Source organism: Balaenoptera borealis (assembly GCF_965194805.1).
Source record: "Balaenoptera borealis genome assembly, chromosome: 8".
Classification (NCBI taxonomy): domain Eukaryota; kingdom Metazoa; phylum Chordata; class Mammalia; order Artiodactyla; family Balaenopteridae; genus Balaenoptera; species Balaenoptera borealis.
The window spans coordinates 53285968-53312735 of NC_138865.1; the positions used below are offsets into that span (position 1 = coordinate 53285968).

General features: G+C 37.6%; 1 protein-coding gene across 3 annotated transcripts in view; it reads left to right on the forward strand.

Moving 5' to 3' along the window:
• MLLT3 (MLLT3 super elongation complex subunit) overlaps positions 1–26768 on the forward strand; it is a 249382-nt gene that overhangs the window by 116476 nt on the left and 106138 nt on the right. For all 3 annotated transcript variants that reach the window (XM_082401004.1, XM_082401006.1, XM_082401005.1), the window contains exon 3: positions 24547–24629. In XM_082401004.1, coding sequence (XP_082257130.1) covers positions 24547–24629 — 83 coding nt within the window. The remainder of the gene's footprint in view (positions 1–24546; positions 24630–26768) is intronic.

Sequence of the window (26768 nt, forward strand, 5' to 3'; positions counted from 1 at the left end):
CTTCTAATATTGCAGTTCTGACATTATAATAATTTATATTTACAGGTTTGCCTTTTGTTCTCCTTCAAACAGGGTCCTTCTGCTCCAGCGATCTTTGTATTTGTAGCACCTAGTACTTAACAGGTGGTCAGTTGAGAACTAATTGAGTACCTACTGTGTACCCATCTTTACATGAGGCACTCTGAAATTTTAAAATAAATGGGTTCTTAGTGGATGGCCTTTTCTTGTTTCCAAAAGGGTAGGAAGGCTTGTTCAGGAAGTTAGTGCATGAGTGTTTTGTGAATTAACTGGGCTATGGTTTGATTCCACTGGGCTGTTCAGAAGCACACTTGTGTCTTAAAGAGCAAAGTTGCTCTGAAGTGCCCAGCCAGAAGAGCAAGACTGTCTCTCCAACATATGGAGGAAACGGAATCCTGACCTTCTCTGCAGAGAGAGGTGGCTTTGAAATAGGCCAGCAGCGGGCCGGCTCCATCTGAAGCTGTCAGTCTGCCATTGTGGAGTTTCCATGTGGAAATTGGTCATTGCTCAGCTCGGACTAGGGATTATTCAAGGATATCTTTTTGCATGAAGGGAAACTTCCAGAACTAGAAGCCTCCATATGAAAGGCAAGGAGTCGGGTGTGAAAGCAGTGGAAGCCTTGTCCCAGGAGCCAGGGGAGGAACTATTTCACGTGCTTACTGATTTCTAGGCCCTCTTGCTTTGGGGAGGCCATAGGAAGGATTGAAATGCCCCAGGTCTGCCCCAACAGGTTTGTGGCCTGTGGTTTGGCTCTCAAGGAGACGGCATCAGTTCTTTCTGCTAATTTTCTATGTCTTTTAAGTTCCTGTGTTTTACCTCTACATTTTGCTTCCTTTGTTGCCTTAAACCTGCTTTCCAAAGACCAAGTCAGTGGGAGAAAGGATATGGGGTTTGGCAAAGGAAGGGAGCAGATAACATACCTCCTGTATTTGTAGAAAGGACTTGTACCTTGTTATGGGCTGTGATAGTTTCACATTTTACATTGTTGCAGTGGTTCAGAGCATGGGCTTTAGGTAATTTCAACTCATTCTTGCACATAAGTCAGCCTGTTGTGTTATATATACTGCAGCATTGTTATAAGTTATGGAAATTAAAACATTGTGGTGCATGATTTCCCTGAAAAATATTTCACAGTCTTTATTCAAATTTGGCTCTATCCACAAATAAATATTGTTATCTCTGTGACATTTCAAATGTTGATTTTCATACCCTTTCTTTCTAGAATACTTTTATTTTTTAATGAATGTTTTTCACAGCATACCAAGAAAGAAAGCAATGACAGATACTACCACCTGTATCTGATTAAGGAAATTGAGTCACGGGGAAATTTTGACTTATCTAAACTCTCATAGTTGCCTAGTTAGTGGCTACCCAGATCTTTAAACCATAGTACCTGATTTCTCTAGGCCTCATCCTTTTCTCCTGTCTGAATTGCTTGCTGTGAGTCTAATAAGTTAGCTCTTCCCAGGGGAAGGTCTTAGCTTAGAACTGGGCACTAATTTGAAAAAATCCAGGTTTCTTTTTTTAGAATTTTTTTTTGGGTGGAGACAGGGAATCACCTGTGTTCTGTCTTGTAAAAAAAAAAAAATGCTATAAGAAAGAAGACAGATAGTTTGCTCGAGATGTAAAGAGAGGCCAACAGCAGTAACAACATAATAAGCAAATGACTTTGATGAGAAACCTAAGAGCATAAAAAGAGCCAGAAATATCCGCCACCCCCTGCCCCCCCCACCAAAAAAGCATAAATATAAAACCAAACCGGCCGGCAGGATTATGTCATACTAGGACATTAAACTTATAAAGGAAACCATTTTAAGCAGTTCATTCCAAATTATCCCTCCCCCTCAGTAACAAAAGAGATCTGTCATGTTAGGAATAACACGAGGGAACGAGTTCAGGCCCTGCCAGAGGAGGGCAGGCCAGGATCTCTTTAATTGAGAGCCTTCACATTCAAACTGTCATCAGGTCCTGTCACTCTCTTTCTTCATAGTCTCTCAAGTGCATTCCCACAGCTGCTATTCTACTCTGGGCGCTCTGTGGAAAATTCTGTTCTGAGTTCCTAGAGATGGAACTTCCCCTCTGCTGAAGCCAGCCCCCCTCCCTCTCTTCTCTTTTCTCTCTACCCCTCCCTCCAGGTGCTTTCACAGACGTGGCCTCCTTTCCAAGTACAACTACACTGTGAAGTAAGTACTATTGCCTTGTTACATGGGAGGGGAGCTGAGAGGTTAAAATGACTTGCCCCAGGTCATAGCTATTAAGTGGAGGCTTTAGAATTTGAAACAAGGTCATCTTATTCCCAGTCCTGTGCTCTTCTCACCTTGCCATAGCTGTCTCTTCCATCTTAAGTGCAGTGATCGTTTGCAGAGGAAGAGATGTTTGAGGGCATCTTGGAACCTTTATAAGACCATGATCAGTAGTTTTGAGTTGTCCTGTCCAGGGTACAGTATCCCCTTCTGCTGTTCGCCAGCTGTAATTCTGGGTTACATTTCTGGTGAACTTTCAAGAGGCCTGTCAGTCAACTGCTGTAGGGTTATTGAGCACCTGTTCCGTGCGAGGTATTGTGCTAGTCACTGGGGGACAGAACAAGGCGAACAACTCTGTTTTCACAGATCTAACACCCCTTCTCCTCTGGTCACCTCTTCATGGAGAGCCAGCAATGTTTATAGAGCCCTATAAATGTCAGGAAGTATGTCGTGTTAACCTCAGTGCACATATCAGAGAGGCGAGTACAGAGATAGAGGGACAGGACGCTGCGCCCTGGTGCAGCTACTGCCAGTGTAATAGGAATCCGAGATCACAGATGGGTTGCAAAGGACCTCCTCCTCCCTCATCAGGCTGGAACCACTACACTCAGCTCTAGGGCAGGGTTTAGGGGATCTTGTATCTGAAGGAGGCTGTGTTTTTCTTGATCCAGCCCAGATGATGATTGTGCTTCCTACTTTTGCACTTGTAAATAGGGGATGGAGTTGGCAAAGGCTGGAATAGCACTTCCTCTGCAACCCAATTTTTTTTTTTTAATTTATTTATTTAATTTGACTTACCTATTTTTGGCTGCGTTGGGTCTTCGTTGCTGCGTGTGGGCTGTCTCTAGTTGCGGCGAGCGGGGGCTACTCTTCGTTGCAGTGCCCGTGCTTCTCACTGCGGTGGCTTCTCTCGTTGTGGAGCACGGGCTCTAGGCACGTGGGCTTCAGTAGTTGTGTTGCGTGGGCTCAGGAGTTGTGGCGCACGGGCTTAGCCGCTCCGCGGCATGTGAGATCTTCCCGGACCAGGGCTTGAACCCGTGTCCCCTGCATTGGCAAGCAGATTCTCAGCCACTGCGCCACCAGGGAAGTCCCCTGCAACCCAATTTTTTAAAAAGCCCTAAATACTTAAATGTTTTACTGGTTAGTAATCTGAAACATACAGTCATAGGAACTATTTTTTTCTCTTTTGGATATTCTCTGTTGCTTTTATATCCCAGTGATTGGTCATCCCATTTTCAGGTAGAAGTGAGCTTGCAAACACAACTCATACCATTAGGATTAGTTCTTTTCAGTGTCTCCTTGGAATAGAAGGACTATAGAGCCTGAAAGGACACTATCTCCACCATCGCTTTGTAGAAGAAACTGAGCCTCAGGGAGAAGTTGTGTGACTCTTTCTGGGCCTAGACCTAGGGCCTCCTGGACCCCAGAGCAGATAAGAGAGGAGGCAATTACTGAGCTTTTTTTCTGTCCAGTTTTATCATCCTCCTGGTCATATGCTCACATAAAGGTGATAGATTGACCGTCAGCTTCAGTTTTGGGTGGCAGAGTTTGTTTTCATTTTTGGAAGTCTACTTTCAAAGATTTTAAATTAGGGATACGAGTGTGACTGCAACAGGGTTTGCTAGCCAAATGCTGTTATAAACCGGAGCCTCTAACTGTTTCACTCTTCTAAAATACTGCTTCAAAAAAAAGCAAAGGTCATAAGCAACTTGACGAGTTTATTGCCTTAAAAAGAAAAGGAAAAAAAAAAAATTAAAAGCCTTGAAATTTCCTATCATGACTGATGGAACAAACCTTGAAGTCAACGCATTAGACTTTTTCATTTTTGTTCCAGTTTTCTCCTGGCAAGTAGAAGAATTTAATAAGAAAGGAACCCATGGTTCCAAAACAAATAGGGTGTAAGTCCAAGACATCTAAAGCTTGTGTGGAATCCCTCTGGCATTTATCCCACTGGGCCCCAGGGAAGGGAGGAGACAGAAGTCCATATCCCTGTTCTAGTCAGAGTTGGTTCAATTGAAGGTGAAACTGTCTGTCAAACTATTTATAGCATGTTTATAGCATGATGGAAAAAACAAAAGACCATAGGTTTTAAAGCCTGGCTTTTATTCACAGATGATAAAGACTGTTTTGTTTTGCTTTAAAGGAGAGATTCCTTAACATACTCTATGGTAATTGACATGAATTTAAACCACAGCATTTTGGCCAATTGATGATTTTTACCATATTCATTGTTAACAATTAGTGTTTGATGTTGACAAATCAATAAAATATCAGTCTTTAGGATGAAGATGCCACTTATTTTTAGATGGGCGTAGAGGGGCTTCAAGATACTGTCTTAGAATGTAAAATGTTCTTCGTTTCAAATGCTTAGAAGATTGGGTTTCATTGGCGTTTCCAAGGAATTTCAACCAGGTATGATATGATTAATGGAGCTTCCAGTATAACTCTGTAAACTTTTGTTTAATTTATGGTTTATATGTTACCATTTACCCTAACATTATTCCTCCATGACTCTTGAATTAAGGTGCCATTCCTTTTTGTCTTAAGGATATAAATTCTTTGACTTTTTTTTTTGGTACTATTTCACAAGTGACTGCTGCAACTTATATTCGCATAATACCATAAAGAAGGAACGTGTGGTTCAGGCATGCTGAAGTGTATGTGGAACCTTTGCTAGATGACATGTATGACTCTGGGATATATGCATCAAAGTAAAGTTGCTGTCTCAGGGACTCTGTTTCAAAGTGTTTCTCTGATTTGGGTCTTCTCTAGCTTGTTCAGAAAACCAGCCCACAGACTTGCATCTTCAGTACTTGTAGAGAAGACGGCACAAAATCAAGACGGCTTGTACATTGGTTAAACACTAGTTTTCCCCTGCGTTTTGTTAGCTTTATTTATCATAAGACATTTTATCCAAAAATGTCTTCACCAAATGGAAGCATTAATGTTTGGACAGTCATTTCCTAACTGTTTTTGGATCAAATGAATTTGGAACAATTGGGAAAATTTTTAGGTAGCGTTCTCATATTTGATGTTTAGAAAATATGCCTTAGTGAAATGTGTAGTTTGCTCCAGTGTGACAGTTTTGTTGCTAAGTGAAATAACACCCTGACTGATATGCTACCTTCAACACTCAAAATATCTATATTTTGGAGGAGGACTCAACTTTGGTGAGTTAATAGCCCTCATATTTAGAGTATGCCAATTTCCTGGAAAAGGTAGGTAATGTAAATAAAAGCAGTGGAAGTCAAATGCGATTTTTCCTTGAAACCAATGTGAAATTGGGGGCTTCCATTCCTGACCCAGGGACTTTGGGCCAGTCCCAATGAGCCAAGCACCATTTCCAGTCAGCTGTAAATGAGATATTTCTGATGCTGTTGGATTGTCTTTAATATATGCATGATTTATTTCAACACTGTATCAATAATAGCAAATTGTATGAAACTGTTTAATATATGTTAACACATTTTTACATATTTCTTACCTGAAGGTGATTTGTGCCTTATTTTTAATGCAACAGATCAGAATTTGAAAATTATATCATCAAGTGAATAAAGTGCAGGATGGCTTCTAGGAGGGGGAGATTTGATGGTTATCTTTGAGAAGATTTGTTAAGACTTAGGGGTATGTAATGTGCCTTTCTTAGATAAGTTATTGAGGGATATCTGTATAGCCGCCCTCTTTCACATTATAAAAATTTACTGTAGAAAGCATAGCCATTAACAATCAAGTGGTTGGCATTTCTGCTGTGTTTGAATTTCTGCTTTCTAGACTGCCTTTTCATCAGCACAAGTAACTTCACCTTGAGGCTTAAGGTTGTATAAATCATATCGACCTTTAAAATGCAGGAATCAAATCTTAAGGCAAAGGATTTTTCATTCTTTCTTTTTTTCTCTTGCCGTTGCTTCCTAATGTCAAGTGGCCTCCAAACTTTGCCTTGATGAGTGGCTCATAGCCAGTTCATAGAATCAAGCTATTCTCGTTCATCCATGAGCTTTGGATATTGACTTATGACAATAAAGTCCTCCGTCGGTTAGAACACTATTTCTTGCACCTATCAACCATTTAAAGATATTTGACAAGTACTGATGGGATTTGGAATCACAATATTTAGAGCATATTCCTGCAAATGAGTATGTTTATTTAAAGTCCTTTCCATGGATGTTATCTTCAGAGTTACTTTAAAAACTGTGGGAGAAAACTGCTCTCATTAAATTACAGTCATAGGATACTTCTTTGGTCTGCTTTTTTATCCTCTTTCCTCAAACTGCCCTTAGGGCACTGTGTTCTTGAACTAACAGCTAGATCAGAGAGGGAGCTGTATATAGGATGAAATCAAATCAGGATGGGATAGAAGCTAAGATGTGTAAGATGCTCAGGGTCTCTGCTGATTGAGACAGAGGCTTTTGTGTGCAGATTGAGGCTTGCAGTATATGAGTGAGTGGATTCATGTACAGGAGCAGACTGGCAAGGTAGGGTTAGTTCATTTATCAGCAATAACTTGAAAGTAATTGACTGAGTGTAGGGAATATTAATTGTGGGCCAGCTAGTCATTGAATATGAAAGTACTCTCAGCTGCATTTGAACATTTATATATCCGCCCAAACCTAATTTTCAGGGTGTTCTAGTTTTCTAAATTTAGCTTGCGTTTAGATTATAACAGATGCAAACTCTTTACCACTACTCCAAACCTTCTCTTCCAGTTTACACAACTCATTTACTTAAGTAGGTTATTATAAAAGTTTCTGTGTGGTCTTAAGCTGAAGTTACCGAAGAATCTTTGGTTTCAAATCAGTCCAATAATTAGAGTTATGGAAATGATGTCAGGATCCTCAGAATGATATATTGCAAGTTTAGGAGCCAAGAGACAGAAAAAGATACTCCCAGCCGACACTCACAAATCAGAAGCAGCTGCAGCAAGGTCAGGGTCCCTGTGTGTTAAGGGACTGGTTATTTTATCAGTTAAGGGAGTCGACTTTATTCCATGTCTCTAGGCATTTAACACTTCTATTGGGTATCATCTCTAGCCTTCTAGGAACAGACATCAAGCAAGAGTGTGGTACAATAAATTCTATTGGTGCAATGACTAGAAAGTACAGTAATAATTTGCAAGTTGCACAATAATTATTTATGTATTGTGCCTCATTGTTGTACATGGGCCAGGCTTTGAGTCCATTACTGTTAAACAGCCTGCAGCTACTTTGCTCTTTGAGTTTATTAGCACAGTTGGGTTTTTTTCTTGTCTTTTGCTTTTTTTTTTTTTTTTTAATAGGATTATGGTTTTCATAGCAGTGACATTATGGGATTACTTTGTTCTTGACATTTCTTATGGGAAAAGTTTGCTTATTATCTGGTGGATTCAGCTTGAATATTGGACCTAGTCCTATTCCTACCCAACAAATGAAAAGCAACTGTTGTTTAGCCTCTGATGTTTAGAAAGTTCCTTCTATGACCATGTCTGTGTCTTCCTGGCAGGGACTGCTTGAGCCAGTAAACAGACATACCTTTTGTGTTTTTATCACATTAAGAATCATTAAAAAAAAAAAAAAAGAATCATAAGCGTACTCTTGAGCATTTCATTTTGTTGTTGTTCATTCTTTTTCCTTCTCTTTTTTTAAAACAAATTACAATGGAAGAAATTGACTGTTATAACAGTTTTTCTGTTATTAAATAGCGTTAGGAAAGGACATTTAGGGGATGATTGTACACAATCCTTTGGTCCTTTCCAAAAGAGTCATGTGTTAGAAAGTGATGTAGTTTATGAGGAAGGAAGTAACTTCACCCAGTTGGCTGAGGAAAAAACAGCCACGTAACTAAAGCAATGAGAAAAAGTGATTCACAGACAGAGACTTTCTGCTCTGACATGGTTGAGTGTGTGAGAGAATGTCAAGGGGAGTGTTTCTCACACTTGCACAGGCATCAGAATCACCTGAAAGGCTTGGGCAGCAGATTGCCAGAGACATCCCCAGAGTTTCTGGTGCAAGAGGTCTGGGGTAGGGACTGAGAATTGGCATGTTGCATGATTTCCTCGGTGATGCTGATACCGCTGATCTAGAGACCACTGCTGTAGTGTAATTAAGCTAATGGAGTTTTAGCTAAGAAATTTTTTAAAGTATAGTGCTGGTAACACCACAGAAAATAGAAAGAATGGCAGTTGAAGTTTGTTCGGGAGGGTGGCTAACTGACCTTGGTTGACTAGGAGAGGATTGAATTGTAATTAAGCGGCTGAACTAATATGATTAAGGAAATCATATGGTTTGGAACTTAATATATTTCTAAATTTGGTTTACTTGGTATTGTACTTTAGCTTATAACTTATGTACTTAAGAAAAGCTGTTTTTTTGTTTTTTGTTTTTTTGGTTAAGAGCTGTTGCATTAAAACATGCATATGCTTACATATATGGTTAGTTTCAAACCATCCTGAAGTTTGTTCTATCCGGAATGTTCAACTATTGCTACTAGACACTTGGCACTTTCATTCATTTAATACTGCAACCTGGGGATGGGGAGGGGGGAGTTAATTGAAATTCGTAATTTGGATCAAAAGTGCCTGGATAGAAAATGCCTAGCTTATGATTTCTTTAAGGATAAATTATCATTTTTCCATGCTTGCATTTTTAGTCATGGTATGTAATGTGTGCAGTGTTTATGAAAGGAATGAATGAATGGCCTGCAGCACACTTGTCGGAAACAATTAGACCATGGTGGTAATGGGGACCATCCCAGATTAACTCACCCCAGGAAATCTACTGATGATTTGAAAAATTTGCATATTAGCTTATTAATATAGTTTATCTTATCTCAACAAATTTAAGGCAAACTGAAAATCCTAATAGAGTTAAATGATATCTGAGTTTTTAATATCAAAACAAATCTCAAGAAACATTTATTTTGACAACCATACACACTATCTAAATGAAAGTAGGGTTAAAGCCATGGAGAGATAACAAAAGCATTTCATAAGATATGAAGCCCAAGTGAGCTATATTGGTAAAAGAATTCAAAAACTTCCAAATTTATACCCTTCATATCATTAATCATTAATTAAACATAAAATTAATTAAGAAACTTCCAAATTTATATCATTCATTTTAATAGTCTAGCAGAATCATGTTATCCTAATCTGTTTAAAAAAATTTTGTTTTAAGGTCTTTATCTTCCCTCCTACATTGTTGGCAGGGGCATAATATCCACATCCTACTAGAGTCCTACACCCATCCATGAAATGGTGGGAGATATTCGTAAGGGCAGAGGCTGTGTTTTATTATCTCTAACACCGAACTCTTGGTTTGTCAGAAATTTTGTCTAAATTGCACCTTTCCTTTGTCCCTACTTAGTGAAAATATGCTTAAACTGTTGGCAAAATAGTCATGTGTTAAGACTAACGTTCCGTAGGAATTTAGCATTTATAAAATGACTTTCTCATAACTGCTTATATATTACATTGGGTCTACACAGTGATGCCTTTTAAAATTTTATGGACAGAAGAATCTGAGGTAGAAAGAAGTTAAGTAACTTGCCTAAAGTTAATTACTCCAGCTAGGAAATGTCAGAGCCAGGCAGAGAACACAGATTTGCTAGTCTAAATTAGGTTTCTTTATAAAATTCAACTACTAATGTATCATGTTTTTTTCATAGGAAAAGGTGTATGGTGGAAGTACACACAGGTGGGAGACCTTAATCTCACTTTTTCTTACTTTCCTAATGTTTTGAATTCCAGAAACCTTGTTCTTCTCCAAATTCATTCAGCATCACATTGTTTTAAACATTTTTCTTTTATTATACAAGTAAGAATTTTTGTTTCTTTGTAGAAAAATGAGAAGCTACAAATAAGCAAAAAGAAGAAAATACTTTTCATCCAAGCATCCAGCACAGAGTGCTGGGCATAGAAGCCATTAATAAATATCTATTGATTGAATGCCAGGAATTAGCTCCCTGACCTCTGGGTAAATTGCTTAAGTTGTCATATTCCATCTGTAAAAAGGGGTGGCTGGCAGGGCTCTTGCACTACTTATTTCCTTATGTTATGGATTTATTTGACATCAGTGATCTTTCAGGGACTTGGTGAAAGGTGTTAAATAAATCATACCTTTATTATTATCTCTGAGGAGGAAATTATTTGAAATTTGCTGTTTTTAAATATCTTACTGCTCTTTGTCATAAGTAGGAAAGAAAATGACTTATTTACAGTGTATGATATGTTTATTTGGGTGGGAGTATGTAGGAGAACCAATGCATTTATTTATAAATAAATCATCATTATAAAATATTAAAAACTTCTTCCTGTGATATTTCAAGTTCTATTGTTTAGTTTCTACCCTCCCTGAGCCCAAACTGCAGTCAGATGGATTTAGAGTTTATCTACCAGCATTTCTTCATGAAAATAGAATAACAAGGAAAAGAAATTGAGAGAGTAAGGAAAGCTTATTTGATTTCTTGCTATTCTTTCTGGTTGACTGTATTTAGTCCATGGGTATCATAAGGGTATGTGTATATTAATTCATATGAATTAGTTTATTAGGTGATGTCAGTGACATTGTCCAAAAATGTGGCTATTTGGAAGAGAAACTAAGTTAGATAGTGGGTTTTCAAAATAGGATATGACAGTACATGAAGAGAAGGATTTTTGAAAAACACAGATGTACCTGTTGTCCCATGATAAATTTCAATAAGCTAGGCTTTTCTCCAGGTGGGATTACAATGGCTCCAAAATATTCACTAGCATGATAAGCAGATTTTCTTATTCCTATTGCTTTAGCACTGTTTTATACTTCCCAAATTTTCTTATAGCTGAGCTTGTATTTCCATTCTATAGGTGGTGTGTGTACATAGAGAGAAATATGTTCATCCATTTAGTTAAATCTCCTGTTAAAATTGGTTGGGACTAGTGGTGGGACAATAAAGTCAACAAACAAAAAAATACCCTGGAAACATAAATTCCCGGCTTATTCTTTATAAATTTTCTTTTCTTTTTATATAAATGAATTGGGTTATAATAGAGTTCTACAAAAAATTAATTGAAAGACTCTTAGCAAAATTCATATTTCTATTAATATTTGATACTTAATAAATCTAGAATAAATTTTTTAAGTATGATATGACAGTAGGATCTTAAAGTGAATTTTTCACTTAAGGTCCAATAGTTTCATAATAGAAGTGGTTCCCTCTAAAGGTTATTTTGGGACTTAGTTCACCTTCATTCAGTTTCATAACGTATCTTTTGGAATCGACTCAGTGAAAATTATTACGGTCACACTTTAAGAGGAGTAATTTTTCTTCTGATTTACACTGAATGAGCGAACATTAGCTAGCTCTTCAAGTTAGGGTCTTAATTATTCTCTTGTTTGACCTTTGCCTGTAACATTTGGTTTGAGTTGTGTTCTTCTCTTTGACTTTAAGATTCAGCCACTGGCAGGAGCCTTATTTAATCTTTCTATTGAGCTGTTTCATCTCCTTGAAGAGGACATAAACCTATTCATCAACCTATCTTTCATATGGGCATGCTGTTCTGGAATACTGTTAAGATTGAGTGCATTGTGGCAGGGTGCATTCTATTTAAAAAGCAATGTAATATGTTTCAGTGTGATTAAGAACAAGGGTTTTACAAGTGCAGTATATAGTAAAATCATAACACTCAAGGGTTTTTTACATAATGTGCTATGCCTAATGTGCAAGCAGTTGGTTTAACTTTTTACTTTAGCTTTTTAAAAGCATGGTGTTTCTCATAAATGCTGCCAGTATGTTCTGATGTTTCATTCCTTAATACTTGAGCTGATATGGTACTATCACTAAATTATATCAAGTTCCCGAGGAATCAAATTTCTAGTTTGATTTATACAGGTAAAACAGGGTCTCACTCAGTAGATTTAATCTGACTTCATAATCAGAATGGAAACAAGAAAATGAAAATCTAATTTATAGAATTTTGTGTGTGTGTGTGGGCAGCCTCTATTAAAGAAATTCAGTTTTTATTTATTTACTGGTCTAATAAAAATTAAATTCTCTTCTAAAAAGCACTTACCGTGAAACATTTTTAAAAATTCAAGTGTGATTCTGAATCTTTGTTTTGTTTCTGTTCTTTTGTTTTGTCCCAATTTCCTGACTGTGTTATAGCAGATGTGGTATTTTAGCTGATAGTTGTTTTATGCTTAAATGAAGATCCTAAAAAACAAAATGCATTTGCCTTCAAGTTAGAAGTGGCACGTATGACTTGTCTTTGGAATAACAGAATTGTAATCTAGAAGCTGGCTCCTCATACCACAGAGGAGGTCTGGGGTGAGTGGTGAAAGGGACTCTCCAAAGGTCAGATGGCAAATTTGTGGTAGAAATGGAGCCAGGACCACGTCTCTTGATTCCTTGCTAATTTATCTGTTACTACCCCACAGGACTCAAATTCAGATTGCATTTCTATTTTCTGTTGGTTTGTTTTATTGCAGTACTTCAGTTACTGCTTTATAATACATAACCTTGGAAACTTTATTTATAAAAAAACTTTTTCATAATATGCACTAGTTTGGGCTTCATGAGTTTGAAGGTGGTCTGACTTTGTGAACTGCCGGCTAGTACTTTTAGTGGTGGGTTGAGCCAAAAGAATTCCAAAGTGAAGAATATTTTCCTTTTTCAAATCTCCCTGTCAAGAATCCCTAAGGCCAAAAATAAAACAGATAGAAGAATGCTTAATTAAACTGAGGGTAAGTATGTAAATTTAAATCTGTTCTTTGGACAGATTTTGGGGAAAGTTCAAAAGAAGTTCTCTAATGTTTGTGGTTTGTGTTTGACTACTGTTAGATTAGTAGATGATTTCTGGTTTCCAGAAAGTGTTCTCAAGCTTTATAGGGATTATCTCATTTATGCCTTTAGCATGGTGGATGATCTCTTAAAGCTTAATGAATGGTATGATATAGGTAATAGCATTAGCTCCATTTTATAACTGAGAGAATAGAATGTATTATGCCAGTGTCCAAGGTGGGATTTGAACCAAGGGGTTCTCAAAACCCCTGGCTCTCGACCTCTAAGCTCTTCTGCCTCCACATTACACATAATTTCCTGTCAGAAAATGACGCCTACCGCTAAACTGAAGTTTTCAAGGGGCTTTGCTTTAAGTTAGCAAACATTTTTACACTTCCTACAGTAAACCTGAGAATTCCATGTACTTGAGAATTCTCACACTTATATTTGGGATACAGTAGTAATTTCTGGGATCATCTTAACTTGCAGCCTCTTTTTCCTCCTCTTTCTTCATATTCAGTCTTAATTTCTGCACTTCCCCTTTTCCTTGGCTTATTTGGAGCAATAGTCAGTGTGCCTTGGGCATTATTTGGATACCTTCATTTCTATTCTTAAAAGAGTAAGTGATTCTCTGTTATTCCCAAATAAGAGTAAAGCTGCTAGCTAGCCCTTGGCTCCTAAATCCTTTACCAATGTCCTGTTTCTTTACCTTCCTCTTAGAAAACTTATTTCCCTGGTATTGTATCTCGAGATTGAAAAGAACCACGAAGAAATACCTAATTCAGTACCCATCCAGTGGAATGTTTCTCCGATACTCCTGCTTGGACTATAATCTTTTCCTAGAATCATTACTACTCATTAAACATTTCTTCCTCCTTTTGACAATATCATACCTGCTTTCTTTTTTTTTCTATTTTCTTTTGGCTGCACCTCACAGCTCGCAGGATCTTAGTTACCTGACCAGGGATTGAACCTGGGCCACGGCAGTGAAAGAGCTGAGTCCTAACCACTGGACCGCCAGGGAGCTCCCCAGACCTGCTTTCTTTAACCACACAACAATGAAACCCAATGACTGACTCCCTCTTTGCTTCTCCCTGGTTTGTTCCCTAAGCTTTTCAGTTTGTGAGTTCCCACCTGTAATATTGACTATTAATGGTTTTTGTGTTTGTTCTGATTTCTCTTTCTTTTATATTTGTACTATTTCCCCCTCTTAAATAATTCCTGGAATTCAGAGGCCATGAGAGGTACAATGCGATTAGCACTGCATTTGGTAATCAGAAGATATTTTGTAAAATTTGACCCCATAAGAAGAGTAGAAGCTGGTTTTCTCCTCTTGCTACCTGTCTCTGTTTAGCTCAAAGACATACCAGAACTGCAAATCACAGTGAGAAATCAGTGTAGCTCACTTTTATAGTCAGGACAGACAGAAAACAGTAGAGCATTTCTGTGTTCAGTAGGAGCAAGCAGAAAATCATACTCTGTGAAAGTAGATTTACTTTAATGATATAGTTAAATTTTTATAATGTACTTTTGAGCAGTGGTGTCAGACTCTATTTTAGCAGTGGCTTACTTTTTTTTTCACATAATCTGAAGGGACCTTAATCCTGTATCTAAAACTCAGGATTGGTCCTTAGGCTATTTACATTTTCATTGTTTGGGGCAAGCACCCTATTGCTTTTGTAAAAGCAATACACACTGCTGGGGTGTAGGGTTTTCTGGAACACAGTCTGAAAACCCTTGCTTTAGGAAAGTGGAGGGACAGAATTTTCCTTGGTTTATTTGGGAAGATTGAAAGATTGTCAGACTGAACAGGAACCACATTCTTGTACGCACTATGTCTAAACAGTTGCCATCATATCAGTATCACCCTCATTCTGTCTTCATTTGTAATATCTAATGGAGCTTAAATCAATTAGGATACTTAGGATAGGCTATCTCTGTGCCAAAATGCCAAACAGAAAAAACAAAGTAGAGTCCACAAGATGTTGAAAAGGAATCTTGTTTTCAGCTCTTTCTCTAAAGTTAGAACAGTTTTGATCCCTTCCCTGGAAGCATTTGTTGTTTTTTTTTTTTCCCCTACTGAAAAGGGAATAAAGCAAAAATTGAGAAGAGAAAAATTGGATCATTGACCTTTTTTGCATGATTATCTTTTGGTGTTTCTGTGAAGTTAGTTTGAGGTGATCTTTTAGGCTGTTGTATTTTGTGTTTTTTTCCAAATTCAATAGAAAATGAGTCTTTAATTGATTATATTTATTTATTTTATAACACATTGCCACTTCTGTCACCCTAATGCAGTTGATAGCTGTCTTGTGTGTAACACCAATTCGTAATCCTCTGCATTGAATACTTAAAGGGCGAGTATTAAAAATTGCATGCTATGCAAGAAGAGATGGGTGTACCACATTTAAAAGTGGCTCTTACACATTGTGCACTTATTAAAAGAAAAAAATTAAGCTGAAAAATATCCCTTTAATATGAATGTGTTTGAGGAAATAGTAACCTCTGTATTCTAATATTTTGAGTGTCATCACTTTTGTATTCTTCCTTTCTTTCTTGATCCATGTAGTTTTTTCCCTTGCAACACTGTTTCCCTCCCCTTGAGTAGGTAGCTTTACAATTGTGATCTTTCTTTTTCTCAAATTGCACTTAAAATCCACTTCTTTATTGTGGTTGACGTTCCTTAGTCCAGATGCTTCCTTCTACACTGTGTTTAGGAACTCTATTTCAAGGGACGTACTTAAAAAAAAAAATCTCTCACTTAAGATTAGGTTATACAATTCCCAAGAATTATATCTACCTAAAAAACCTTCATGATGAAGAATCATAATGAAGATTTTGTAAGTAGATGCAAAGTGTTTTCTTGGGAGTTCGTAGCATTGGGAGAATTTAAGATTTGAGAAATGAGATTGCGAGGTCATAAGAGCCAAACCTATGTGAGTGTTAAATGGTGAATTCAGGATGGGAGAAAATGTTCAGGAAGGAGGAAGTAGCCTTCACCTCAGTTAGAGAGGAAAATCCGGGTAAGGGGCTAAGCAGCCCTGGAGGCAGGTATAAAGGCAGGCTTTCTTTAGGTTGTTTACACATATGTCTCTGTAAGCAACATAAATAGCGCTTTTTTCCTGCCTGACCAGCACATACCCTGCTCCTTTTTTATTTTGAGGTCTCAGCTTAAATGTCACCTTCTCAGGGAGGGTGTATTAATATAAAATAAAGAGGAACTCTCCCATTTCCCTCATGTCAGCCTGCTGTATTTTCATTGTAGCACTTAATACTTTCTCGATATTTTCTTGTACGTGTATTCTTTCTTCTCTCCTCCTCACCCTCCCTGCCTCCTAACAGTGGACATAAGGTTAATAAGTGCAGGGGCCATGTCAGCTGTGTTTATCGCTCTATCTCATGTCCCTAGAATAGAACCTGCACTTAGAGGACAGTATCTTTGGCTAGACTGTCATCTACTTGAGAGCAAGATTCCACCTTATCTTTGTAGCCCTATGATTATATAGTGCCTGTTGAATTGAATTAATTAGGGTAATATTATTGAGAAGATAGGATAATTTTATAAATGAAGACATTATATTCCCTTTTTTCCTCTAAATAAAAAGCAGTATCAGTCTTAGTGATAGCAGGGCCTAGTGTAAAACCTGGGATAAAACTGGGTAAAAAAAAAAAAAACTGGGTAAAACTTCGATGCCAGAGGACTCTCCCGAGGGTTGTTGACTTCTGCTATTCCGGAAATCATGAGGGGATTATTTTAGGAAGTGAGATTCTTCAATGGCTCTTTATATATTTGATTAAATAATGAAAAGCAGTATTAGTTTCAGATGTACAACATAGTGATTCAGAACTTTTATAGATTATACTCCATTTAAAGTTATTATAAAATATTGGCTGTAATAGCTTCTATGCATACATTTACTTTATACATAGTAGTTTGTACCTCTTAATCCCATACACTTATCAAGCCCCTTCCCCCTTTCCTCTCCCCACTGGTAACCACAAGTTTGTTCTCTGTATCTGTGAGTCTGTTTCTGTTTTGTTATATTCATTCATTTGTTTTCTTTTTTAGATTCCACATATAGGTGATAACATACAGTATTTGTCTTTCTCTGTCTGACTTATTTCAACAAGCATAATACCCTCCAGGTCCATCCATGTTGCTACAAATGGCAAAGTTTCATTCTTTTTTATGGCTGAGTAGTATTCCAGTATATATATATGCCACATATTCTTTATGCATTCATCTGTTGATGGACACTTAGGCTGCTTCCATATCTTGGCTATTGTAAATAATGCTGCTGTGAACATTGGTGTGCATGTATCTTTTCCAATTAGTGGTTTTGTTTTCTTTGGATATATACCTAGGGTTGGAATTGCTGCATCATATGGTAGTTCTATTTTTAGTTTTTTGAGGAACCTCCATACTGTTTTCCACAGTGGCTGCACCAGTTTACATTCCCACCAACAGTTCTGATGACCAATTTTTTTGATGTAGTAGTACACACTGAAATGAAGATGCTCCTGCCAAATATTGGGAGGGTCTTAGTTATTTCCCTAGAAGACCATTTTCATGTAGCTAATGTTGCTTTTCCAGATGGACCTTATGAAATATGGTATTCTGAAAAATATTTTGCCCAAGGTTTAACTTTAAAAGTGATGGTCTCCTTAAGATAGAAATATTAAGATTTTTCAATTTAATAATTCTCAATAAAAGAATTAGGTCTGTCTCTAGGTTGAATTTTCTCTGAAGATACAATTTTACTCTTTCTTATCAGATTAGCCTGGATATGTATTTCCACTAGGCCAATCATTTGAAGCAATGCTATATACTGAGTTATATTGAGGGAACTTGGGACAGGTTGGTGGTAGTGCTATGAATTTTAGTGAAAGATGTAAGCTTGAAGAGTTACATTTAATATTTCCTAACAATTTGTAATGTTATGTAGTTTTGGGCACTCCCTGTATTTTGTTGACTTATTTGTTATGTGTTCCTTGAAGAAATGATTATGAAGGTGGTCTTATTTTAATATCATGGTTATATTTTCTCCAGATGAAATGTATTGACTTAACCTCAGCTGGATGGGCAAGTGACGCAACTCCTCCGAAAGCTGAAAACGTGCATACATGTAAAAAAAAAAAAAAATCCTCTCTTTTTCCCCACTACCTGGAGAGAGAGCCATGGATATTCTGAGTCTATACGTAAAGATTCCAAGTTACTAACCAATGAAGTCATTTTTATGTATCATCATTAAGATTTTTCAACGTAGCCAATTTGGACTCTTGAGCTCTTATTCCAAATCTAGGAGTTTTGTGCAACATTCAAAATTAATGATTCCTCTTTTATATGTTATGCATTTTTACCCTCCCTGAGTTTGGATGTGAATTTCTGAGTGTGTATGGTACGAGTTCTCTATAGAAGTATCAACTTTATCCATATTATCTGTTTTTTTATTCATCATTTTCAGTGTTTCTTCTTATACTGACTGTTCCATTATGCTGTTACTTTCCTAATGCCTTTGCTCATACTTTCTGTTTGCCACCCAGGCGTTTCTTGTCAGCTGCCAGGCTTGCTCCATCTCTTCCTTTGAGGTCATACTAAAGTTATGTTTCATTGATTCTACTCAATTTCATAAAGGGTGGGCTGGGTTCAGAGATGAAAAGAGTCCTGAGATACAACCTTAGCCCTTGGAAAGCACAGAATTAATCTAGGGTGAGGATGGGGCTTGATAGTAGCATATATATTAGGATTTGCTAATAGGATCAGTGAGAAAAAAGGTTGAACCCAGAAGAGGGACGGTGCCATTTTTGTTTTGGAGTATTGGCAGAAGGCTCTCCAGAAGAGGTCTATTTGAGTTGGTCCTTAAATGGTGAATCCTGAGGAGGTTGACATGCGTTTCACATCTGCCTAGTTAGCTAACTACATCTAGTTTGTTTCTCTGTAACTTTATGAAAGCTACTTAGACAGTTATCTTGTGTGGCCACAGTTCTTTATTGCGTAGGAAACAATTAGATTTTCACAATTGCATTTGAAGTTTTTAAAAAGTCAACAAGGTGAAAACAACTCAACAATACAATTCAAAAATTTCCCAATGTTATCTTTAATCCTTTTTCAGGGAAATGAGGAAGTGACACAAAGGGGGAAAGCATTTTTTTGTTATTTGGAAATACCTGTTTTGAAATGGGCTGAATAGAAGCAATGGCAGAATCTGTGTGTGTGCGTGCATGCGTGAGCTTATAAAAACAAAAATAAAATCCAACCGTTGATTTTTGTTCTTTTCAAAATGTCAGGAGTGTAAAGGCTGGGCCATGTTCAGTGGCAGGGTGATGCCCAGACTGCTAGATGTTAGTCTTTGGACTTCCAGACGCACAGAACAGGGGCAGCAAGATGGCCACGTAGTACCCTGCTTCACTTTTCTTAGGGGCTCTGATGTGGTGGAACTGAAGCAGGAAGAGAAGAAGTCCAAAATGCTGAAGCTGGAAGGGACATTGAGCACAAAGCCATGGTAATAACCAGTCTGTATATATAGAGAGTTTGGTGTAGGAGGGCTCTGCACTGTAAATAAAGTAAAAGCAATAATTATGAATGGGCAACTGGGCCATGTCCTTATCAAAAGTATTCAGAGGTGTGTAAAGTCTAGTGTCTAAGCAAATAGACTGGAGAGAGGCTCTGGAGAGGAATCTGCCAGCTATTTTCCTAAGGATTTGGGAAAAAACTGTTGCCTAATGATATTTTCTAAAGCTTATTACATGATGGTCTTGTGGATCTGGAGGGGTTTGTTCTTTTCTTTCTTTTTCTTGTTTTTTGTTTTTGGTGCTAAAAATGAGATATTTTAATAAATTAAGTTTACTTATTGTATATATAGCATTATATAAGCACAAATTCATTTATTCATCTAAGGAGCATTTATTTCTTTGTATCAAGCATAGCTATTTTTCAAGCCTTTTTCTCCTAAAGGATTAATATTAAAAATCTCAGGTAATAAGTAAGGATTTGACTTACTCCAGGCTAACCAAATCATGACTTTTTTTCCTTTTCATGTGTTTTTCTTCTTTTTGTACATTTTCCACTCAACTTAAAAATTAAATAGATTAATGGTCAATGTATATAGTTAACATCATTCTAAATACTATGTATATGGGTCTATATTGTGCCTATTATTTTGAAAAGCTATTTTAGGGGGGAAAAAAAGCCCAATTACTCATTATTTATGAAAACTTTGGTCTGTTCCTCTCAGGCCTAAATTTTGGGTGTTGTGTGTGGGTAGATCTGCATGGAGTTTTGAAAATGTCTTCTAGTTAGAGCCTTGGGGTACATGAGTAGTAATGTGCAGAAGGAGAGGAAAAGGAAAATGTTATTTATGGCTCTGTAGTGTTAGTTTCAAAATGATGTTGGAGATCTGGCCCAATTTGTTAACTCAATTTCTTAAAATTTGGTACTATAGAAGTAGAACCAGTCCCACATTAGATACTCAGCTTTCAAGAGAATACTTCTCTGTGGCAACACTTTCTATCACCTCTACCAATTTTTAAAAGATTATGTTGATTGTAGGGAGTTTGGAGAAGAATTTGGCTAATATCAAATCATTGCTGCTTGTAGAAAGCAACTTCTTTAGCAATGGTAGATCAGTGAAGAGTGGCATGAATCTTTTTTTTTTTTAATTGAAGTATAGTTGATTCACAATGTTGTGTTAATTTCTGTTGTACAGCAAAGTGATTCAGTTACACATATACATATATTGTTTTTTATATTCTTTTCCATTACGGTTTATCACAGGATACTGAATATAGTTCCCTGTGCTATACAGTAGGACCTTGTTGTTTATCCATCCTATATATACTAGTTTGCATCTGCTAACCGCAAACTCAAGAGTGGCATGAATCTTTAAGAAATTCAATTCAACAAATATTTATTGAGCACCTATCATTCGGTGCTCAAATAATAATGGTGGGGTTGCTGACCTCAAGTCACTCAGTCTAGTGAGGAGTCTGAGAGGTGAATGAACGTTATCAGGCTGCCTGATAAGTGCAACAAGAGAAGCTTGGAAGAGGAACAGAGAGATGTTCTGAGAGAGCCAACATCTCAGAATTTTGGCTGGATTTTGACAGGAATAAGAGTTCCCAGTGATTTCTACTGAATTAATGTGCATAGTTTAAAGAATGAATATGAATCCTCCCATTTTATTGTCACCTAAAAAAATGTGATGGCTTTCTAGAGATGGGTATCCCTTCAGTAACTTATGACATTTGGCCTTTTATTACATAGATCTTAATAGATCCTTAAGGTTAGAAACTCATGTTAATGATTCTGATTATAAAACAGTCGAATAAATAAACTACTTCCCCTAATTTGACCTTTTTTCAGATTAGAACTGTAAGTTGTATTTGCATTGCTACTGATTTTCTGTCGTGTTTATTGTGAATAAAAAGTTTCTATTGTTTGCTTCTAATTAAGAACTCAGGGTGCTCAACAGACATTGTTCATTGTTATTTATGAAAATACTGCATTTAAAAATAATTGAGGTGTGAGTTGGTAAACAGTTTCTTATAAAACTGGACTTCTTTGGAATAGTAATACATAACAGATCATTTCCTTTAAAGGGTGGGGAAAAAAATTTAAGACCTTCAACTATAAGATGTGCTCACTAACAGCTGTTTTCTATAATAGGAGCATTTTGCATGCAGAATAGAGAAAATGAAAATGAACTGTACAAAAGGCTGTGTAGAGGAACAGCTATAACTTCTCTGGCATGTACAGCAGCCCACAGAATAAACTTCCTTCGAATGGCATTGGCATGATTAATCCCAAGCAACCTGGACACTGAAACTACTGTTCTGAAAAGGGGCTCTGCAGCCTGGAAATGTCATGGATGTAATGCTGTCTTTCTAGCTGGGGTGGGGTGTTCATGCATTTAGTGGCACCCCGCTCAGTGTTCAGGGTATTTGAATATTCATGATAGGTTGACAGGTGGTCAGTGGATGCCGGGCTGAAGCCACTCTGAGTCCTTTTGCTTTTTCATTTTTTATTAGAGAAGCTTGTAAGGTCAGGTGAGATGCCTCATTCATCATCATTTACTTCTTCTGATGTCAGTTTGGGGACATTTTCCTAAGGTGGGTTACAGGAGACTGCCACGTGTTAAAATCCTGTCTTCAGTATACCTCTTTGTAATCATATTTGTATTCATGGAGTGTCTAACCAATTTTTAAGTACATCATCATCATCCTCTGCATTAAAAATGCCTCAGACTTGTATTTCCCCACATATATAATCTTCTTGAGTCTTGATAGCCATGCTTACATGTGTAGATGGTGTTCTCTCTTTTAAAGGGAATGGGGGCTTCCCTGGTGGCACAGTGGTTAAGAATCCACCTGCCAGTGCAGGGTGCCCTGGTCCGGGAAGATCCCACATGCCGCGGAGCAACTAAGCCCGTGCGCCACAACTACTGAGCCTGTGCTCTGGAGCCTGTGAGTCACAACTGTTGAGCCCGTATGCCACGACTACTGAGGCCCACACACCTAGAGCCCATGCTCCACAACAAGAGAAGCCACCGCAATGAGAAGCCCGCGCACCGCAACGAAGAGTAGCACCCGCTCGCCGCAACTGGAGAAAGCCCGCGTGCAGCAACGAAGACCCAACGCAGCCAAAAATAAAAAGAAATAAAAAAGTAAAGGGAATAGAACTAGAGCTGTCTAGAGAATCCTTAGTCCAGGGCCGTGGAACTGAGTCTTCTAATCCAAATCCAGGGCTCTGTACTTGTTTTCTCCTTTCTGTTTTCATCCGAAAGGTTTACATGACAATTGGGTATATTTACAGGTTAGATTTCCTGCCTTACTTCTGTCACTTCTTGCTGTGTTCCAGGACCTGTCCTGTGTCTTTTACATATATCATCTTGTTTAGTTCTCACACTGTCCAGGCAAGGCACCTGAGGTTCAGAAAATTGGAGTAACTTTCCAGAGGTAGCCTGGCTAGTTCAAGGTGGATCCCAGATTGACACCCAGGCGTGCCCGAGCCCTTGACCCTCCTTATGTTCCTGATTAAATGTTTCTGTCCTTATGAATTGGGAGATTGGGATTGACATATATACACTATTGATACTATGTATAAAATAGATAACTAATGAGAACCTACTCTATATCTATAGCCCAGGGAACTCTGCTCAATGCTCTGTGGTGACCTAAATGGGAAGGAAATCCAAAAAAGAGGGGATATATGTATACGTATAGCTGATTCACTTTGCTGTACAGTAGAAACTAACACAACATTGTAAAGCAATTATACTCCAATAAAAATTAATTAAAAAAAGTTTCTGTCCTTGGGGAGTGAAAGGGAATTAGAGAAGAGGTTCCTGAATATATGCTAATAAGGAAGTCTCTTAAGTGTCAAATCAGTGATTCAGACAGTTCTTTGGGAGGGTAAAAGGAGAAGAGAGGATAGTACTCTGGTCTGGAAAGGCTTTGTGAAGAAATTGGGATTTGAACTAGCAGAGGATACTAAGAGTAGCATCAAAGTGCGATGGAAGGAAAGAGGACAGAGCATAAGTGGGAAATACTGGGCATGTTTTGGGGGAATTGATGCAATTGAATGAAGCATAGGAGGATTGGTGGGTGACAAAAGGAGGAAGGGTTTAAAAGGCAGACTGGAGCCCTGCTGAAGTGGACTTGGGCTACCAGGTTATGTGCTATGTGGTATATGGCCTTGATGTTCAACATGTACATTTTTAATTCTTTGTGATACTTACTACTAGAATGCAGTCTTAACTAGAATAGCTCAGCTGGCTTGCAACTGATTTTGATTTAATGGAAATTTTAGTGGGGTGAAATCATATTTAGCTTCTTAGGGCATCTGTCATTTCCCAAGAGCTTGCCTAAGTAGTCTTGTCTAAATAAGTCTTTCTTCATAAGAATACAAAAGCCTTATTGTTTCTTATGTATTCTTATGATGTGAATAGATTTGAAGTGTTTGTATGTATTGCAGTATTTCAGTAAGTATTCCTTTGGGGGGTAATGGGGGATAATGAGTCTTAATGAACACCAATAACATTGGGAGACACTGGGTTTGGGATTTTTCTAAGGATGGAGTGTGGTCCTGCCACCTTTTGGTACGGAAATTAGGATATCTCAGAGACCTGAGGGGTTTGGGGTAGAGTGATGTCCATCAAAGACTAGACATAGATAATATGTTTGTTAGGTAACTTATAGTTGTTTTCAAGCTTTCAGTCACAAGGTGCTGTCCTCAGTTTCCCTAAAGTGTTAGGGCAGGGAGATAACAACTAAAGTCCAGTCATTCATGACCATGGTTGACTGTGATGCACTATCCCCCATCAAGAGTTGAATAAATAACTTACATATTTGATTTACATAGGAATATTATTATTGTAGATTCTGAACAAGAAGTAAAGATCAAATCAGAGAGTTAGCTGGGGCTTGGCAAAGGGCTGTGAAAATTGAGAATGATGTAGGTGGTAGGATGGGATTTTTTTTTTTTTCTTGTTTTTAAAGGAAAGAAGAATGTCTTTTTGCCTATTAATCTCATCTCACTTTTTTTCTTTTTTTAACGTTGCAGTGTGCAAAGATCCACCTTACAAAGTAGAAGAATCTGGGTATGCTGGTTTCATTTTGCCAATTGAGGTTTATTTTAAAAACAAGGTATGTAATCTTTACTCATTAATCTTTCAATAGAAGATCCTTCATTAACCAAATGATGTTTAAAATAGTTTTGATTCATAAGCACTTCTATCACTAGATGGTTTTAAAATAAAAGTTAAAATTTGTCTTCTAGGAATTTTGGCTATTGTTGTCCTTAATTAAAGAGGAAGTGGCTAGAGAAAGATAATTTCAGTTCTGTTAAGTCAGATTATATGAAATTCATTAAACGTTTCTTTAAAGAGAAGAGTAATTACCTTTTGAAAAAGAAGATTAACATATGTTTGTACAATAGAAAAGAAAGTACGGCTTTTCAGTGAAATGATCCTTTTCTCATTTTCATACTTCTAGAATTTGAGACTTACAAAGAATAATCTCTCCTTTATCTTTATCTGATACATACATGTGACACATATATATATATATACAGTTATATCAGCAAGTAGGTATTATGGATTCTATTGGATTTAAAAAATTTCAGCAGTGCATATATGGCAAAACACACAGACTATATAATATTGGACAAATTGCTCAACCTCTGTGGGGCTCACTATCCTCATTTATAAAATGGGGATAGGATAAGTGTATCTACCTCATAAGGTGGCTAGGAGGATTAGATTAAATAAAGCTATGCAAGATTTTTAGAATAATGCTTCATATGTAAGTAAGCACTTAGTAAATGCTAGCTGTTATTTTTAATCACCCTGTTTCTTCCTTTTATTCCAAGGTAATCATAGTTCCTGAAACCTGCCCCAAAGTGAGATAATTCACATTTTTCTTTTTAAAGGAACTGAGCAATTAGAATGTTGTGTTATCCGAGCCAGTGCTCCGTAAAGTCTGGTCCTTGGACCAGAAGCAATCAGCATCACCCAAGAGCTGGTTGGAAATGAGATTCTCAGGCTCTATCCCAGATCTATTGAATCAGAATCTCTGGGATGGGGCCTAGGAATCTGCATATTTACTGGCCTTCCAGGTGAAGAAACACCACAAAGTATGAGAACCCCTGATAAGCCACTCTTTAGTGATCAGTATCTTCCACTGGAACAGTGTCCCACTGACTTTTTCTTTTTCTTTTTTTCTTTTTAATTGAAGTATAGTTGATTTACAGTATTGTGTTCCACTGGCTTTTTCAATGTATAGAAGACCCAGCCTTCAATTCAGTAAAAATCTCTTTGTGATTAAGAGATAATTAACTTTTAAATAAGCTATAATGAAACTATCCTCAAAAGTTGGAATGTGTAGAAAATAGGGATAAATTTTATTTTTCATATTTCTTGTTTTTTTCAAGCTGGTTTCCTCATGTGCCATGTTCCTGCTCCATGGCCTTCCTACACACATGATAGCCCTGTTAATTCTTTTTTCTTTTTTTTTTTTAACATAGATGTGTTTGCTCTCAAGTAGTATTTATTTATTTATTTATTTATTTATTTTATTTATGGCTGTGTTGGGTCTTTGTTTCTGTGTGAGGGCTTTCTCTAATTGCGGCAAGTGGGCGCCACTCTTCATCGCGGTGCGCGGGCCTCTCACTGTCGCGGCCTCTCTTGTTTCGGAGCACAGGCTCCAGACGCGCAGACTCAGCAGCTGTGGCTCACGGGCCTAGTTGCTCTGCGGCATGTGGGATCTTCCCAGACCAGGGCTCGAACCTGTGTCCCCTGCATTGGCAGGCAGATTCTCAACCACTGCGCCACCAGGGAAGCCCTATTTTTTCTTTATATTTATATTTTGGGTGTGTATTTGGTGGTAACCTATTTCTGTGTAGTTAAATAGCTGAGGGCTTACTTTGTCCGTGGCAGTTTGCTGAGCCCTTTACATATGTTGCTTTGTTTAGTAGGTTTATAAGAACTTTTGAGAGGTTATTATTCCTATTCTACAGGAAAGGAAACTGAGTCATGGAAAGATTACATGGCTTGTCCAAGGCCACACGCAGTTGGAAAGTGTTAAAACCAGATTCTTGATCTAGATCTTTCTCTCCATTGACAATTCTCTTAACTTCTGTGTCTTCGAAGCAGTAACTCTTTGCCAGAATAATGATTACCTTCCTCAGTAGTAATACCACTGAAATGTTCACATGATTTTCATCAAATCAGAATTTGTTGAGATGCGTTTATATCTGTTCATATGATATGCTTTCACATTTGACGT